General features: G+C 40.6%; 1 protein-coding gene across 3 annotated transcripts; it reads left to right on the top strand.

Annotated features, from left to right (window-relative positions):
- The first annotated feature begins 379 nt into the window (after window positions 1-379).
- On the top strand, window positions 380-17,662 carry LOC115351136 (serine/arginine-rich splicing factor 5-like). 3 transcript variants are annotated; one of them, XM_030037587.2, is made up of 8 exons: window positions 380-535; window positions 2,902-3,040; window positions 6,584-6,654; window positions 7,434-7,520; window positions 9,848-9,920; window positions 14,023-14,096; window positions 15,066-15,176; window positions 16,140-17,662. In XM_030037587.2, exons 2-8 carry the CDS (start codon window positions 2,915-2,917, stop codon window positions 16,429-16,431), a joined length of 834 nt encoding a protein of 277 aa, XP_029893447.1. In that variant the 5' UTR covers window positions 380-535; window positions 2,902-2,914; the 3' UTR covers window positions 16,432-17,662. The 3 variants fall into 3 exon arrangements, with proteins under 3 accessions (XP_029893447.1, XP_029893422.1, XP_029893437.1); XM_030037562.2 differs by lacking the exon at window positions 380-535 and adding an exon at window positions 689-893; XM_030037577.2 differs by lacking the exons at window positions 380-535; window positions 2,902-3,040 and adding an exon at window positions 5,981-6,019.
- The last annotated feature ends 862 nt before the right edge of the window (window positions 17,663-18,524 follow it).

Below are 18,524 nucleotides of genomic sequence, written 5' to 3'. Positions count from 1 at the left end.
ACTGCCCGTCTTTCTTTTTTTTGCCATGTCTCGGGTGAAAAGCCTGAAGCAGAACGGCCGGGGGACGGCGGCAGGTTGTCAGGGTCGCACAGGCCCAGCATCGCTCCCTCGGGAAGGGAGTGCGATTTATTTCAGGGAGCTCCAAGGGCCAGGGCGGGCTCCCAGCGCCTTCCTGCCCCGCGGCCCGGGGCTGTTGGTGGCGGGAGCCCCCGCCTCGGCCTCTCCCGGGCCCAGCGGCGCCGGCCTACGCGGCTCGCCCTGACAGGGCCGCGGCCCGCCCCCGCAAAACTCCCCCGCGGCGCCCGTCCCGACGAGCGCCTACAGCTCCCAGGGTGCCAGGCGGCCGCCGCCGGCGCGGGGCGCGGCCGGGCCGGCGCGGGGCACGCTGGGAGTTGGAGTCGGGCGTTGGCGGTTGCGCAGCATCCGTTGGGGGCGCGCGGCGGTGTCGGTCTCTCGTAGGAACAAGGCAGCCATTGCCGCCGCGGCCGGCGAGAGCGGCTTCCTCACGGCCCGCGGGACTCAGCGCTCGGCGACGGTGAGTGTCTGCCGCCTCCTTGGCTCGCTCGGTGGCGGGAGGGCCGGGGGAGGGTCGGGCGTTGGGCTGCGAGCGGGGATCTGGCAGCCGGGCCCCGCTGCGGGGCGGGGCGGACCGGGCCGGGCCCGGCCTTTCTTGCGGCGGCGCCGGGCTGAGGGGACGGAAGCCGCTCGCGGAGGCCTCGCTGGCGCCGCCGGGCCGGGCGCTCGGCGGGGGGCCGCCGGGCGTTGGGTAATCGAGGCGCGACGGCAGCGGGCGGCGCAGGACGCCGCGCTCCGTCGCGGGTTTGCGGGGGGGAGGAGGGCTGACGCCGGCTGTTCTGCTCCGAGGGATGGCTGGGAGCCGGCGGGGTTCGGAGGTGAGCGGGTGTAATGCTTTCGCGTCCGCCGCGAAGAGCCGGCGGGGCGATCGCCGCTGGGTGGGCCTCGGCCTCGGTGACGGTGAACCCGAGGAGAGGGTCCTCCCGCCGGGGGGAGGCGGCGAGCCTAGCGCAGCCCCGTCCCGTCGCGACTTCTCAAAAGAGCGAACGAGCAGATGGTCGTTCGCTGCGGGCCCGTGCTTGGCGAGTGCTCTTCCGCCGGCGTGTGGTATCTTGGGAGCCACCGGTGAGCAAACGCGGTTGCATTGTGCTAGGAACGACGTGTGAAGCTCTGCCACTGGCAGGTGTCGGTGCAGACTCTCGCGTCCATTGTGCTCCCTGTTGTTTGAGTAAATAATGCATGGGCAGATCGTTTGCACCCCATAGTTTTGTCTGTGACAGTTTCTCAGGCAGTCAGTTCCATCCACCCCGCCTTCATTTCCTTCCGTGATTCCTCTCCTCCCCACCTTGTTTTTCTGGAACTAAGAACTAAAAGCATTGAACAGCAGGAACGCAGTCGTTTTAATCTGTCAAATCTGTGTCGTTCCCAAAATGAGCGCTGTTGCCAAAGTGACCGTTCTTGCCGTGTTTTAAAGCACATAGTTATGTAAGTCTGTCCTGCCTCTGCAAAGGCCTGTCTTTCCCTTGATACCAGCTGCTGGCCTTGCCAGTGTTTGTGTAGTAAGGGTGCATCAGGAAAACAATCTGTCGGAAAACTAGCTGCTCTGCGAGGAAGCTGAATCAGTCCTCTGTGCTGGATTTCCATGTGGGCATAAAAATGCAAGTGTGAGCACAAAGGAAGGAATGGTTACAAAAGGCAGCATGGCCTCTGGTAAGGGAAGCACAAAACTTTTCGCGTGAAAGTGGTTAAATAGCCATCACCTCAGATCGTGGTTGGGGGACGGTTTAGGCTAGTCTAAGTAAGTGCTGTCACACTTCTCGCCCGGTAAGAAGTCCAGTACCCGATCTTCCAAAGTTCTGGCACTTCTCTGATGCAGATTGAGCCCAAGTAAAGAAACTAATCAATAGAAACCTAATGGGTGTTAACACAGAAGGTAAATCATGCCAATTCAAAATACTGCACCCAGATTGTCTTGAACTACTTTCACAGCTAACCGATATGTTGTCCGTTTACTCTGTCTGCTTTACAGCCTAGTATTGTAATACAAGATCACATTGTATTTCCTCTCCTTAGGGCTTGGATTCTTTGGTTTTTGTATGACAAGCAGCTCACTGAGTGAGCCAAATAATTAATATTTTCCAGTTATAAGAACTTAATTTCTAAATCGCATAAACTGAAAAAGTGACATACTCAAGGTAAACACTGGAGCTTCCATAAAAATATCTCAAATTATGTATCCTGGATCAGTAGACAGTTTTGAAAATCCGAATATCTGAAATAGCCTTTGTTTTTGCCATCGTTGAAATCTCATAATAACAAAATGTTTCGTCTTCATAACTTGATAGACTGTTAAATAAAGTATTTTATGGTTGGTACAAACCGAAATAATTTGATGACTACTATTTATGTTTTGGATGCTAGTACAACTTTTATTGCAGCAATTCTTTCAGGTGAAAGCAAAAGTTTGAGAATGTTTTATGTTGTTATTCCAATGATTAGCATAACAGTTTTGTTCTTTTTTTTTTTAACTGCTGTTAGCCCAGTAAATTCATCTTGGAGCTTATAGAGTGGGTTTTTTTCATGTTCTGTGATACAAAAGCCTTGTTAGTCTAACAGCAAACAAAATGTTATTTTAGATACAAGAAGTCTTTAGGTTATATGACTAAAAAGGACAAAACTGGGGGTTCTGCGTAGGTTCTGTTAGAAGTCAGCAATACAAGATTTTCTCACTTCTCTGGCTATAGCAAATTGGGTTTTTAACATACATACCTGGAGGACAATAAAATCAAATCCTATTTAACCAAGATTTCTGAGATGCAAAAGTGGTCTTAATCACTCTATTTTTAAGTTTGTTAATCTAACAAACAGTGCTGTTTTCCTTCTTAGCATCAACCTTAAGATGAGTGGCTGCCGTGTCTTTGTTGGACACTTAAGCTCACGCGCTCGGGAACGGGATGTGGAGAAATTCTTCAAAGGGTATGGACGCATACGAGAAATCCATCTAAAAAATGGATTTGGATTTGTGGTAAGTAATATCTTGTCTTCCTTTCTCTTGCTTGCAGGTACTCACCTTGCTAGGTTGATGTCAAGGAAGGGAAGATGCTTAAGAGAATAATAGTTCCAATGGGAAATGGAAAATATTAATATGCATTTCAGACTGCTTTTCAGATGCTGGGATTACAGTTTTACCTGGTTTTGGCCAGGTTTTGCTCAAAATCTTGGTGATATTCTAGCTGCATTAAATACATTGTCTGATCATAGTCTTTCATGGATTTAAATTTTATCCCTTATGTCTGAAGACAGTGTAAATATCCTGTTACGGCATTACAAAACTTGGCAAAGTCTTGACCTGGAGAAAAGTTTATACAGAACCACTTATGTTCCTCTCTCACTCCTTCTAGTCTGCTTGGTCATCTCTCTGAATAATGGCCTGACATAAAAGCAAAGTGGTTGGCTAAGACAACAGGTGTAATAGGTGCTTGCTGTTGGATTTAAGCAGCACAGCTTTCAAATCTTGTGCAGCTAAAGTTAGGCATATTTACTGTCAATATATGTTCACAGGGCGTATGTGTCTGTCAGACTAGTAAATGAAATGCACAGTTCATTGGATCTTAGTTTCCTACCACTGCTTTCTAAAGCTCTACACTCCTAAACTGTTGTCCAAATTTTTACAGCTTTACAGGTTCCCAAGTTGACTCAGGATCAGCCTGTTTCTTAACTATTATTTCCTGAAAACTGAGAATTAGCTGTTCTGCAGCACTGAGTTCAAACTGGAAAGGTCGATGCTGCCCTCGCACTATGGCAGGCTTACCTGCCATTCATTCTGCCAAGATCAGTCCCTTGGGTGAAGCTATGGGAAAAGAAAAAAAACCAGGCTTTCCCTACTTTAGTTTCATTGAAGTATTACTTCTTGACTCCTATACATGCTTGTTCCTGATTGCCCTGCAGTATGAGCTGCTTCTTGTTGACTGCCAGTAGGTAGATACCTGCCTCTTAAAGTCTGGAGGTAAATGGCCGATCTAGATGTGAGCCTGAGTTTATTTAGTGCATCCTTTCCAATTGCTGCTATTTCTCAAGTCACCTTTCCCTGAGCGTTCCTCTTCTCTTCTTGGGCAGGGCTGTTGACTCATTCAGGAACAACTTCTGTTCAACTCCTGCACATGAGTCAGCCAACCCTCCTTCCTCTCTTCTACAGTTCCTAGGCAGAAGCATTTTCTTTTCAGAGCTCACTAATAAGCTTGAATAATTGCCCCATAACTCTGTCTAAAAAATTTAATTGTTCTCATGATGAAGAATTTTTTCCTTACGTCTGAACAAGACTTTCCCCCCTTTACCTGTCATCCCGTCACTGTGCACCCACATGAGGAAAGCACTTGAGTCATCTCTGTAACTGTGTTTTAGGTTTTGGAAGACTCTGACTGGATCCCCTTTGAGCTGCCTTTTCTTCAGGCTGAACAAACACAGCTCGCTCAGCCTTTCTTTGTTCTCCAACCTTCTGATCAGTTTTGGTGGCCCTCTGCTGGTCCCACTCCAATTTTTCAATGTCTTTCTTGAGCTGGAGGGACCAAAACTGGACACATTGTTCCAGGTGTGGCCTAACAAATGCCAGGTTGGGTGGAATAATCACATCCCTTGGTCTGCTGGCTGTACTCTTACTGATGCAGCCCAGGACGCAGTTTGCTTTCAATACAGCAAGGCCACACTGCTGACTCACGCTTAGCTGACTCTCCACAAGGATTTCCACGTCATTTTCAGCAGAGCTACACTCCAGCCACTCAGACCCCAGCCTTGTTCTGCTGCTTAGGATTATTCTATCCCAGGTGCAGGACTTCACATTTATCTTGTGATTCTTGTCAGCCTAACCTTTCAGCCTATCAAGGTCTCTCTGTGTGGTAGTTATTCCTTCCGGTGTATCTATTTCTCCTCCCACTTTGGTGTCAGCCACAAAATTGGTGAGGGTACTCTCGGTCCTGTCATCCAGATCATTTATAAATACATTGAATAGCATTATCTTTTGCGGTACCTCACTGTCATGGGCTGTTGGTTCATCTTTGGTTTTGGTTATTTAAAATCTATATTTATGAAATCTCTTAAAAAACCAAGTGATTTTGATTGAACATTGTTGTAGTGTTAAAAGTATGTTTCATTGTGCTTGACTGAAATGATTGCTTGATCTTTGAAACTAATTATATTTACTTATATTTTGTAGACTTCAGGGCAGAACATTTTCAAACTTCAGACCATAAAGCTAGTATGTAAAGTTAGACAGACTTACAGATGTTCAGTTTGTTAGGAACTAGCTGAAATCATGGGAGTTGTAATTGCTAACTATTGATACTCTTAAATGCCAGGCCTAAATGAATTTTCTCAAGATAATTTTTGCATCATCATGCAAGGATGTGTGACGTTTCACTTGGTAGTGAAACAGATTTCAGTGCAGAAGGGGGAAGGTTGCTTAAGCCAGTATTGCTTCTGACAAGCTGTTTATAGTTATGCAAACGCTTTCTTCAACTAGAGAAGCTTCTTTGTTGTTCATTGCTCTCAAGCTGCAGTTCCACAATTTTTTTTCTCCATCCACACTGTTGGTTCAAGTAGTCCCTACCCAGCTGCTTGTTCTCACTGCTTTATTTATTTCCTTTCTCCCCTTGCCTCACATGGCGTTACCACAGTTGTTCAGCCACATAATGAACCTACCTGGGAAGCTGATCTAGTTGAAAAATAACACTGTCTTTTTCACCCCACCTCCTGCACACAGTGTGCTGTTTTTCATCTGGATAGGTTTCTTGACCTAGTTTCCTGCAGAGCTGTACAAACAGCTTTGCCAAGAACCAGTGGGCTGGATAGTGGGCAGAGGCTACTCGGGCTGACTAAAGCAGCATTGCTGCCAAAAGTGAAGCAACAGATTCCGTTGCAGCAGTATATGGAATTGCATATTATAGCTGATCCAGACCCACAGGTGGCCACTGCTGAAGAGGGGCTTATGTTTCTTACTCTTCTTACACAGGTACCTTTTTGCCAGAGTAGTGACCTGAATTCGCTCAGAAAAAAATGAGAAGGGCTTTTTTTCTGGTTTACTCTTTCCTTGCCAATTCAGTAAGAGTTGAATCAGCCCCAGAACTCTTGAGAGGGTTTTGGGAGTGCACAGCTCTCCTGCTTTTGTTTGCAGTTGATCAGCTCATGCTGTTATATAGGATTTCCCTGTATGTAGGGCTGTGTTTTAAACTGTATGCCTTGAAGTAATCCCACCACTTCTCTCCCAAAAAGTAGTTTAGACACTTCTGTAATAAACCATGTCATTTAATTAATTTATTTTATATAGGTCCTGCAAATAGCTATACTGAAACAACTGAGGAAGGCAGAAGGAGTTTGCAGGGTGGAGGGAGAAGAAATGATCATGAATGGGAACATCTTGGCTTTTCAGTCATAAATGTACTAGGAATCGGCTTCCTTGATCAAAGTTCTGGCTGATACTTGCTGCAGAAATGTAAAATTTATAAAGAAAATGTGTTTTCTAGCATTTGAGTATGCTATGAGGGAAAATATTTTTTTATTCCTATTTTCTTTCTAGGAATTTGAAGACCACAGGGATGCTGATGATGCAATTTATGAACTAAATGGTAAAGAGTTGTGTGATGAAAGGTAAGCGTGATACCATAATTTTCCTTAAGAACAGCAAAAGTGCTTTGTGTTCAAATATGGTGCATTAGCTTGTGCTCTGACACCCATTGCTTGTGGCGCTGTGATGGGCTACACCTTCTATAACTTTAGATAAAGAGACTCATTGGGATCCTGGCTACAGACTTACATAAGGCAGAAATAGTTTGGGGCTGGAAGAGGGGTGGTTTGGAGCAGGGCTGACTGTTTTCTCCACTTCTTCAAAGCTAACTCAAGGTCTTCTCACTAGAAATATTAGTAAAAATGAATTTAACTTACTTGTTTGTTATTTATTTGTCTGTTGACTTCAGAAATTAAGTGGATGATAGCCTCTCATAATTTGGAGTTTTGCCCTTCAGTTTGCAACAATGTGGACTATAGTCATTGTACGTTACAGTAATTTTTGTTTTGACTGTGGAAGCTGGGTTTATGTCATTAGGTTGTTGTTACTTATTTTGGTACTCTTTTCCCTCTGTGATTACTCTTGGGTTCTGGCTGAGCAAATTTAATTGTTTCAATCTGAATTACAGACCCATGACAATTTTCATGAAAGTCTGAGGGAGATGAATGAGACAAGAGAATACCACTGTTCTGGCTCTTTAAGAAATGCCAGTGACTGTGTTATAAATCATTGCTTGCAAGGGCAAGATAATTCTTGTTCGTGCACATGTGCTTCCAGTTGCAAAAGATTTAAGCCACTGTCAAATACTTGAAGTTTGTGTTTTATTTTTTGTTTGTTTGTTTTGTTTTGTTCCTGTTGTAAGGGTTACAATTGAGCATGCTCGAGCCCGAAGAGGAAGGGGCAGATTCCCACAACGGTTCAGTTATTACCAGTCGCAGAGTGGATCTAGGTAGGTGGTCTGGACTCTGTTTCCTACAAACACAGTAACTGAAGAACTGTATGGAAATATTGTTTTCTTCTTGTGGTTGGATTTAGAGATCCAGCTCTGTTTCCTTGTATAGCTTCACAAAAGAACTTTTATGTTCTCAAACCTTGGAGGTCCATTACTATTATTTACCTCTTCTGGCTGAGGAGAATGTGGATTTTAAAGCAGTTTAACTGGCTCGCAGAGGTTCACAAACCTGTTATGAAATGCTCCCTCTCCGTGTTGTAGGCACTACATTGGTCTTGCTTCCTACTGTTGTGTAAATGATGTGAAGCAGTAATGCTGCAGTTGGATTGGCTGTTTTTAAGACTAAATCAAGAAAAATGTCAGAGCTTCTCTACTGAGGCTTTTGTCATTAAACTGAGCTTACAGGCTAAGTAGAATTATTGTAGAATAATAGTTCAAGGTATTTACCATCTAACCAAGCTTTCACATTTCCAGTTGTATGATTATCAACATGCTTACTTCAGCACAGCATACAAAAGGAACTGTATTTGAGAAACAATGCTAGGACACAACATGCTAGCATGTGAGAAGTGTTTAAATACCAATTGACTAAGTTTGCTGACCAAGCAGGTGCCTTGCTGAAGGAGAGCCTCTGTCTGACAGTGGAATCTGAAAAATGGGATGTAGCTCATATCTAGAATACCTGTAGTGGACATACAGTATTTGTGAAGTTGTTCACTTTTAGTGATTTGAGCCAGTGGTGAACCTTACGCCAACTTGCAGTGGAGCTTGTGAAAGTTCTGCAGATTTGCATATATTCCACCAAACAACTACACATTACATCTTTGTACTTTTATATCTACCTGTGTGAAGTAAGTATGTATGGAATAATTTACTCTGTAGAAACATTTATAGCTGTGGCCTATGCAGAGTAGAGTTTGGAAGAAAGACGAAGACTTAACTGACATAAACCTCTGCATTTGTTTCAAAGTCAGAATTGCTGCCAATTACAAACCAGTGTCTGGAACATCTAATTTGCATATGCAAGTATGCTAATTAGATTATTTTTTCTTTAGTGGCAGTAACCTTGATGCGGTATAATTGGTCCGAGGTCCAGGCTAAAAGTGGACTTTTAAAGTAGGAAGTGTGATTGAAGGTCGTGGGCATCTGACGTTGTAGTCATGTTTATGACGTCAGACTGCCGATGCCAGACAGGAAGAGACTGCGGTTTGCAATAATGGAAAAATGAGACTCAGCCTGCCAGTTTTGGGACTCTGGGACCTCTGTTTAAATGCCTGGAAGATCTGGATGTTCTGAAAAAAATTGGGACACTTTGAGGTATGCACTGAAATGAAATTGCCTATGCTTCAGTGTACAAATCAATACGCACAATTTAGGATTATGTTTCTATGGGAGGAGAAGATGAGAATAATTTTCTCTAAGGTCAGTGTTCTTGATTCTTGAATCTTTTTGTAGTAATACAAAGTAGTGCCATTGTTAGAATCCTGCATTACTTATCAAAAGGCTGGCATATCTTTTTCCATAGTTCTCAGATACCTTTGGATTCAGAATGACTAGGATTGGGAACAGAAATGACCTGCAAGGACAGTATTCTTTCCAGATGTCTTACTCTTTTATGTATGAACATTTTCACACCACATTTTCATTTTTGAGAGGGTCTTTAATTTTTGGTTAAGTGAACAGCATTGGCTTTCATTCAGGAACTGTAAACTGCCACAGTTATTTCAGGGCAACCAGTTATCTAGCTCTCATTTTACTAAAATAAGAATATTTCTACCCACAAAAATATCTAATATAGGTCATGGTGGCATTTATGAATATTAACAAGTGATTCGGAATTTAGAAGCATAAACTAAGATGCCTTTAAATTGTGCCTTCTGTCTCCCTGACATGAAACAGAATTTATCCTACCAACTAAGAAAATTTTTTTTAAAGTTGCCCTTTACATGAATATCCTCCAAAACTGTATGTGCGAGCCAAGCCTGTCAAATACCAAAACTAAAATAATTCTCTTTACATTATTTTCATTCTACTAGGCACTTATTTCAGTGTATTTAGAAAAAATGGCAGCTATATTGACTGCCTTGGTATAAAGTTCTTCATCAAAATCCTTTTTAATCCCCTTGTAACAGCTCTCTTCTTGTAGTGGACTCTTAAATATATCCTTGACTAGGGAGAATCAAACTGCAGTCCAGCAACAAGGAAAATACTTAACTCTCTCAGCAAACTATAGAAAACATCAGATTTCTTAAGTTCTAAATTCCTTACACTGGAAACTTTTTCGTTTGTTGTTTTTTTTTTTTTTCCCCTCTGAACTCTTCTAGCCGGTATGGACCTCCTGTTCGTACTGAACACAGGATCATAGTTGAAAACCTTTCATCCCGTATCAGCTGGCAGGTGAGTTAACATCTTACCTGCTTTTTTTACACCTTATTTTCCTACCCTGGAAGTAGACTGCTCTCAGGCTAATTTCTTAATAAAGCCATCATAAATATTTAACCCAAGTAAAAAAAAAGCAAAAAAGCTTCAGCAATTGCTAAAAATTACCATTCAAACACTTAAAGAAGTCTTCTGTTTCACAGCTGTGCGAATAGTTCTATAACTAGATTTTGTAGTTGGGAACTGATAAAATGTTTGGAATCTCTAGATTGTTTCTAAATTATTGAAGCATAGCATCCATGCAAACTATGTCATCCTTTTGTATTGTTATACCTAGAAGTGCATGCCTTTGTTTTGAGTGAAATTTATGTTTTTTTCTTATGTTTTGCAAAATATTTTTGTGACATGATGCATGATGAGAAGTCTGGTAATATGTCATTAATAAAGGGAATCTTAAGAAAGCTACTGTGTAAAGTATGCTTGCTGTAGATACTTTTAAAAAAACCCAAACTTTGAGTAATTGTGTTTTGAAGCTTTCTTACCACCTTTCTTAATTATTTTTGCACCCCTTGCTAATGTTTTGCTAATATTTAGCTGGCTTTTAACAGAATAACCATGTAGTAATTCCTTTAGTTGTGTTCTACGTAGTATACAGTCTATAGGAAGTTTACTTTTTAAGGGCATAGCAACAGATGCTATTTAGAAAAGGTGAGTGAACAGTGGAGTTCAGTCTTGTTCATTAACCTTTATATTCTTTGAATAAAGAGACTTTAATTAGTGTACTGAAAGATGCAGTAGAACATGTTGAATGTTCAAAGCCTTGGTCTTGCAGCTAAATCCGCATGAGGAGGCTGTTTGGCTTGCCTGGAGCTCCGCTGATGTGTTTCATAAGAGCTTGGGTACAGTCCATGCAGATAAACAGTTGAACTAGGTTTGTTTATCTTCTGCATGACAGGTTCAAAAGGTTCATAATTGTACAGTTGTGTTAATTATTGAATAACTAAAAAAACAACTTCTGAGTTGATGTGATGAGCAAGTGGATTTCATCTGAGTATCTTCTGGGTATGCTATGCAGTTATGTATATGAAGAGATTGTTATAGAACACAGCGCTTGGAAATGACAGTAGGGACCAGAGAAGTAAGCTAGAATGGAGCATTAAGGAGAATAAATCCTATAATGCTGTTTAGTGTTAACTTGAAAAAAAATTTAATGTTTCTGTAACTTTATTTTACTTGTGAATATTTATAATGGCTTTGTGTGTACTTACCATTTTAGACTGAAGCCCACCCAATTCAGATCTCATACTGATGAATCTTTAGGATTCTAATTAAATGTTTAATGACTCTCTTAAATATATCATAAGTTAGCATAAGAGATTTTACTTCTTGATACCTGCCTAAATACAAATCATTTGAAGCTAACATCCATATGCAAGCCTCATTTTGTTTTGGAGCTGTACTGCTTTGATACTGACTAGCATTTTAACTTTTAACTATGCTACTTGCACAACAGATTAAAAGAGCGAATACATTAACAGTAGTGGCCTTATTCTTCCTAACTCCTGAGCTTCTAGCAAGCACAATCGATATGGAACCTTGCTTTAAAACTTAACGCACATAATTTCGTCTTTGGTGCGTGCACATCCCCGTGCTTTGAGAACTTCTGTCTCCTTTAAAAGTTATTGTGCTGGGATGTTTAAAAAAACCCAAACCAACCAAACCACAAATAAAATTTATATTCAGATCAGTTTCTGCAAATTTTTGACTATATTGTTAGTAGATAATCTCATATCTAAGTAGTAGACAAACTGTCAGAATTCTCCTTATTTTAGCAAACGTATTTCTGCATGTTCAGAGCTTTCCAACCACCCTTATTAGTTCTTCATTGTCTGTGAATTTTCAAGCAGTTGGGAAAAGTAGATCTGTGTTACATGAAGATGTAATTTTTAATATGTGTTTTTCCTGTTGTCCTACACCTTATGGTTGTCCTACACCTTATTTTCCTTTGCTGCTAAGGACAACAGGGTATTCTTGTGCTGTTTAAGGTGAACCAGAACAGTAAACTTAGGATAAAATTCAACTGTTCCACTGGTTAAGTAAAACCAGATAACTTTAAAACATTCCCCTAATAATAGCAAATACTCTGTTGAGCTTTTATAACACATGCACACTTACTCTCTTTTGATCAATAATGTTGGCATCTTAATCATGTTGACATAACTATTACAAATGATATTTCATGATGATGATCCTTAGGATCCAGCATCTAGTCTGGCAAGTCTGTGGGGGGCCCCAATTTTAAAGCCCAAAGTTATTGAATTAAAAAAATAATTATGTAGATTAACATTTTCTAACTTCCTTTTGACTTACCAGTCCTGGTATGGTTAAGCTCTCCTTGACTTGAACAGAGCCAAAATTTTGTTCTTCTGGACATGGCATCCCATGGTATGGAATACCCCTTTGGCCAGTTTGGGTCAGCTGCCCTGGCTGTGTCCCCTCTCAACTTCTTGTGCCCCTCCAGCCTTCTTGCTGGCTGGGCATGAGAAGCTGAAAAATCCCTGACTTAGTCTAAACACTACTTAGCAACAACTGAAAACATCAGTGTGTTATCAACATTATTCTCATACTAAATCCAAAACACAACACTATATCAGCTACTAGGAAGAAAATTAACTCTATCCCAGCCGAAACCAGGGCATCTCTAGATTGAGATAAACATACTGAGGTTGAAGTGTTACTTTTAATGGTGCTGTAGGGTCCATTTTTCATTTGCTGTTAAGGTTTCTTTCTGTTAAGCACATGTGAAGCAAGGAAAATGTCTACTAGTTTGTGTATGTCAGTTTTTAAAATGATTGAATTTTAATTAAAAGATTAGATAAAACTAAGCCTTCTTATATTCTGTGGCAAATGTTCTAAAGTTTTTCTTGGCTTTTTGTTTTGTAGTCTTCTCTTCCTTAAGCATATTTCTAACCAAGTGCATTTTGAACCTCTTCTAACAATCTTGATTTGGTTAACCCTCATTTTTCTTGTGTGGAGGAAAAAGAACCAAAGATTTGGGGGTTTTCTAGTGGCTGAAATTCTAGGGTTTGGCCTGTTCTGAATTTTCCTTTTGGTTCCTATGACACTCCTGTTTTTTGGCGATCTAGATCTTGGTTTGCCTGGGTTTGATCTCGATTGGCTAGCACAGATCATCCTCGGGTTCTTTAGCCACTTCTGGAGACTATGTCCAGTGCTTTCAGGGCCCCTGGTACCTCCGTGAAGCATATTGCTATGAGCCATCACTCTGCCTTTCTCATGTAAGAGAGTTCCTCTTGGCCAGCTAGGTATTGGACAAGCAACTCTTTGCTTAAGGTACCTTCTTATATCATCTGCCACTTGTGGCATGTTGCGGTAAGTAGTCTGGGATTATAAAATACCAGATACTGTTTGGTAAAAGTACTGCTTTAACTTATACAAATGTTTAGCTTTTTAGTGACCTTTTACATTATTTGTTTGTACTTTATCCTATTGCTGAGCAAGTAATTTTACAGTGTCTGCGCGTTTAGCCTGTATTAAGTTAAATACAAGGTTGTCTATTGACGTGGCACTGCAGTGTGACAGATATTCAAGTGAAATATAAGAAAACTTTTCCCTTTGTAAAATTATTAATTATATAGTAATTGCACCTTTTTGCTTTTAATTTTGCTGTGAAGTTTGGGGAGGTGAGCATATAGAATGAATTTGTCTCCATATATTGGATTGTCATTTAACTGGGCTGCTAGTCATGAAAATCTGCATTTAATACTATGTTGCTTTTCATCTGTTATAGTTCTGATTTCAGTGCATACATTGGTATTTTAAGTATTGCATTGTGTTTTCTTAACAGCTGGTTTTGGGATACAGGATTATTTTAAAAGCAGTATTTTATTCACTATAGTTGTAAAAATGAGGGATCCTTTCTATATGCAGCTGCTATTACACAGGCTGTTTCAGAAACTTTTTTCTGAGTTATATGTATTTCTATACGTATAAAAGTATAAAAGCATTAAGCAGTTTTAGCAGAGAAAGTTTTAGGGGAGTATTACTGGTAGCTAACTCATTTGTGTCCTGTTTAAGGCTAAAATGTTAACTTTTGCTGCAGGACTTGAAAGATGTCATGAGAAAGGCAGGGGAGGTCACTTATGTGGATGCACACAGAAACAACAGGAATGAAGGGTGAGTTCATTTTGTGTCTAAATCTGTACGATAACTGAAAGTGTTAAAGGCAAGATTATCCTTGTAATATAGAAGAAATGAAACATAAATCTATGATGTGGCTTAGATGCTAAAATTTCTCCAATTCAAAAAAACCCACCAACAAACCACCAAAAACCAAAACACAAACAGTAAGTAGGAGTTCAGAAGTGGTATTGAACTCAGTCTGTACTCTCTACCATGGAAACAATGTGTCAAAGCAGAAAGGGGAGGGAGAATACCTTTCAACAGTTGAGTTCTGCTGTCTTTAACTTAGAGTTATTTATGTATAATCTTTTATGATATGACTCCTGAGGCTAGAATACCTCCTGTCTGTGGCTGCTTTGCACTGGTTCAACAAAGTCATGGGAAATGAACATAACCAATCTCCATAAGGAATACCTCGCTGCCTGCTCTCCATTCTTAATTCTGCAGACTACAAAGGTCATGCATAACAAAGCAGGAGAGAGGGAAGTATGATTATAGTGGCTGTGCTGGCAAAACAGTGCTCTAGGGCCACTGCAAGCAAATGCAACTTAGACTTTTTTGAGGAGAAAACAAATTAAAAACAAAGAGGAGATTTTTCTATTCACTGTTAAAAATCTAAATAGGTCAGGAGAGTCTGCAAGTTTATTTTCTTTCTTGGACAGCTTTAGAATGCAATGTAGTGGAGGACTGAAAGATACTTCCTCAGCTGGTACAGGTTTGTGTAGCTTCCTGGATTTTCTCCATCTCGTTGCAGATGAGAGTTCTGGTAATGTTTAAGAAGATGTGGAAGGTATGGATGTCTGTGACTGTTAGTGTCATATTTTCCTGTTAACCAAGTTAAAAATTAGCTTTCAGAAGATAAAACATCAAGCTGTGACTCAACAGATAGGAAAAGGCCCAAACTTGTTCTCCTTGCTTTTTCAGTTTCTCTGAAACTTTGTTTTTTTTCCTGATGGTATACAGGGTTGTGGAATTTGCATCTTACAGTGATATGAAGAGCGCACTGGAAAAGTTGGATGGCACTGAGCTTAATGGACGCAGAATTAAACTGACTGAAGATCACAGAAGGCATAGGTATGTCACCTGACCTGATAAAATTCTGCTGAGAGCATGGATTTGGGTAGTATCGATGCCAAAGTTTTATTATCTAATTCTTTGGCCCCAAGCTAAATATCACTGCACAGAACCACTTTCTAGCAGTGTAAACAGATTTAGATAAGAACTAACTTGCTGAAAACAGGGTAAATTGAACACTTTTGGATGAGAGTAAGGAACTTTTTTTTTTTTTTAACAATAGAACTTGGTATTATATTAAAGGACTTCTAAAAAAACTATGAATTTTGTTATTAAAAGCCTTTTACTTTAATGGAAAGCTCCTTCACAGTCCTGTGAAATGTCTCTCAAATAGTTGTGAAAGCCAACTTTTTCATGAGAATGAAAGAAAAACAGTTAGCTTGCTTGCATTATACCCAAAGCAGTTCTGCCATTCAGTCATTAAAAAAATGTTAGCTGCGTCTCTCTCATTGTCTCTCTTAAAAATAAATCCATTTCTTTTCATAAGAAAAGGGACGCGTAACTAGAGGTGTCAAACTCTCAGGCCTTAAAGTGTGCTGGTGTTCCATGCCTTTAGAGATTTTTTTTAGCATCTTGAAAGAAACCCTAAACTAATTTACATGGGCATTTCTAGAGAGAATAAATACGATGGGTATGAATTTTCATTTCTGTGCTTTTCTTGATAAATGGCTAAAAATTTGTTGGTCTCCTCCCACCTCTGCTGGGAGGAAAGTGTCTTTTATTAGGCAGTTCATATTTTGCCAAGCTAGCAGAGAATGTCAAGGCTAGCAGTTCCTGCTGGCCTTGGCCTAAGAAGATACTGTTGTGATAGAGCATAACAGAAATCTAGCAGCACTCTGAATGCTGTGCATAGCGCATTCAGATGTTCACATGGATGTGCTGTGCATACAAAGTCATTGAGAATTTAAATTGAGTATTTTAAATTTAGCAGGAGGTAAGACTACAGCTTTTGTGTTTCTCTAGAAGCAGATCTCGATCAAGGAGTTACTCAAGATCTCGCAGCAGGTCCAGGTCTACAGGATCTTCCAGATCGGACAGCCGGTCCAGGTCCAGGTCAAGATCAAGGTCCAGGTCCAGGTCCCGATCTCGATCCCGGTCCCGATCTCGATCCCGGTCTCGTTCTCGCAGTCGTACACCTAAAAAGAGTTACTCCCAGAAAAGCCACCGCTCCAGCTTGCTAGCTTCTTCCCCATCTCCCTCCTCTTCTAAAAGAAAATCTCGATCTAGATCGAGCTCTGCTCATAGCCGTAGTTAACCTGCTCTTAGAGATGTATTAATGCATTTAATTTGATTCAAGTTTCTTGAAGACTTGAGACAAATTATACATGAGAACTGGGAGGGGAAGAGTTAACATGACGAAAGGGTAACCTCCTCTTACATTGCCAAAGTGCCTGTCATCAAATAGGCCATCTCTGTGAGGAGGGGCTGTCAGCTTTCTCCTTTCAGTGAAGTCTGGAGTGGGAAGTCTTTTTTATTTTTTTTTCCCTGCTATTAGTAAACATTTCTATCATAGATATATTATGTACACATAATGCTGAGGTAATGGGATGAGACAATACGCTGCTTTCTCCCTCTCTTGCCCCCCCACTTTCCCCTCCACCTCCAAGGCCTTTGACTTCCAAAATACTACATTAGCTTTTGTCCTTGGTATTGAGTCCGAGAACAGGAAGTATAGATTTTATTCCTTTAAGGTTCTGTGGCTACTTTTCTGTATGAGAATGAATGGACCAGCTGAATTTAGTTTAGAGTTCACTTTTTTCCCCCGTTGCTTGGCTTGACAGGCTGTTTAAGTTCCAGCTTTAAATGACCTTGATAATATGCTTAATTTGCAACAGACTTTCAGGAATACACATTGGTCAGTTGAATATTGCTCATTTGGATAGTGAATCAATACAATGTTAAGCAGTAATGAAAGCTGGATTTTCCTGTTAAAATGAGACGTACCATCCAGATGTCCGGATTATTGGGAATCCATTATAATAATTTTCCAGTAATTCACTAGTATGTGGTATTGTACGTAGAGGCCTTATTTGACAAGTGACTCCATAAAACTGCACAGAAATGTCAATATGCATGTCCATGTTTTTGATGTTTATAAAAGTGACATAGCTTTCATACACACATTATTCAGTATCATACTTTTGGGTATGACTAGCAATAGTCTTGATGGAAAGGAAGGTTATTTTAGTAATGACAGCAGCAAAAAAATCCCAGGAAAAGTGTAGTCAGTTGTGACAGAAAAAGTAAATCATGTTAAGGCATAGAGGATAACTTCTTTAAATCTCCCAAATGCACAGTTGTTTTGATTAATAGAAATTTCCACTGCAAATACTGTTCGTTCTTATAATTTGGAATTAGATTTTTTTTTTTAACTTCTGTATTGTTCAAGAAGGGAAACGTTTTTGGAAAAATATGTAAATTAATCCCAAAGTCTTACATGTGTTTAAATGTACCATTCCTAATAAAATAAAACCTTTTCTGGCTTACTTTGCAGTTTTGTTTAGTAACGTTGCTGTTGCTGTTGGCCACTTCTTGCAGTCTTGCAAACATGATCACAAGGTAATTTATTTGAAGGTGTACCCATATGGAAGCAAGTAGAATGTAAACTAGAAACCAGTTACGACATGTAAGTAACCAGATGTTGACTAGTGGGAGGACAGGATAGGATTTTACTGTCATGGCCATCAGTGGCTGTTTGAATGGATGGCAAATAGTAGTCTCTGCAGTCCTTGCAGACAGATTTGTGCGATACCTTCTTGTCCATCAGTTCAACAAAAGAACTGACAACTAAATGGCCATAGGTGTTGGAATCTTCCTATAGGTAAAATCATTTGTCGCTTTTGAAATACGGTTCCAGAGATTCTTATATTGCCCACACTACTTCTGTGTATCTGAGGCTTCAAGGCTGACACCCTTTCTAGAGCAAGTTACTGCTAATCACTTTCTTTGCATGTTTGGCTTGATGTGATCTGAATATGCTAGTAGTTCAGAAAGAACACAAGGAACAAATAGAAATCACTTTGCAGAGGAATCTTACTGGATATGACTCTGTTGGAAAAGCTGGGGTATACTCAGCTGTGTTAAATGTCAGTGTTGCTTGCTTTGCTAAATTTGATAGGCTACCAAAAACCTCCCCAAAATGTCCACTGCCTAGCCTAGTACCTTTGAGATTGGCAAGTGCAATATCAGAGACCTTGAATGCTTCTGACCACGGCATCCTTACCTTGCAAATTGTTTAAATATAGAGCTAACGTAGATCTTGTGAATTTTATTGATTCTTTATTGTACAATGTCATTTCCCTTCCATAATTTTCAGTCAGCAGTGGCAACAGTAAGATGAATATAGAC

Source organism: Aquila chrysaetos, chromosome 2, assembly GCF_900496995.4.
Source record: "Aquila chrysaetos chrysaetos chromosome 2, bAquChr1.4, whole genome shotgun sequence".
In the NCBI taxonomy this organism is placed as follows: domain Eukaryota; kingdom Metazoa; phylum Chordata; class Aves; order Accipitriformes; family Accipitridae; genus Aquila; species Aquila chrysaetos.
Note: the sequence above shows the minus strand (reverse complement) of the source record. Positions and strands in the feature narration are given on the sequence as shown.

What these genes read in the sequence shown, in the direction of transcription:
- LOC115351136 (XM_030037587.2), top strand. Translation starts at nt 2,915, where the DNA reads ATGAGTGGCTGCCGTGTCTTTGTTGGACACTTAAGCTCACGCGCTCGG. An exon ending in AAAGAGTTGTGTGATGAAAG is followed by an intron (nt 6,655 to 7,433) that starts GTAAGCGTGATA and finishes TCCTGTTGTAAG; the next exon opens with GGTTACAATTGAGCATGCTC. An exon ending in AGAAACAACAGGAATGAAGG is followed by an intron (nt 14,097 to 15,065) that starts GTGAGTTCATTT and finishes GATGGTATACAG; the next exon opens with GGTTGTGGAATTTGCATCTT.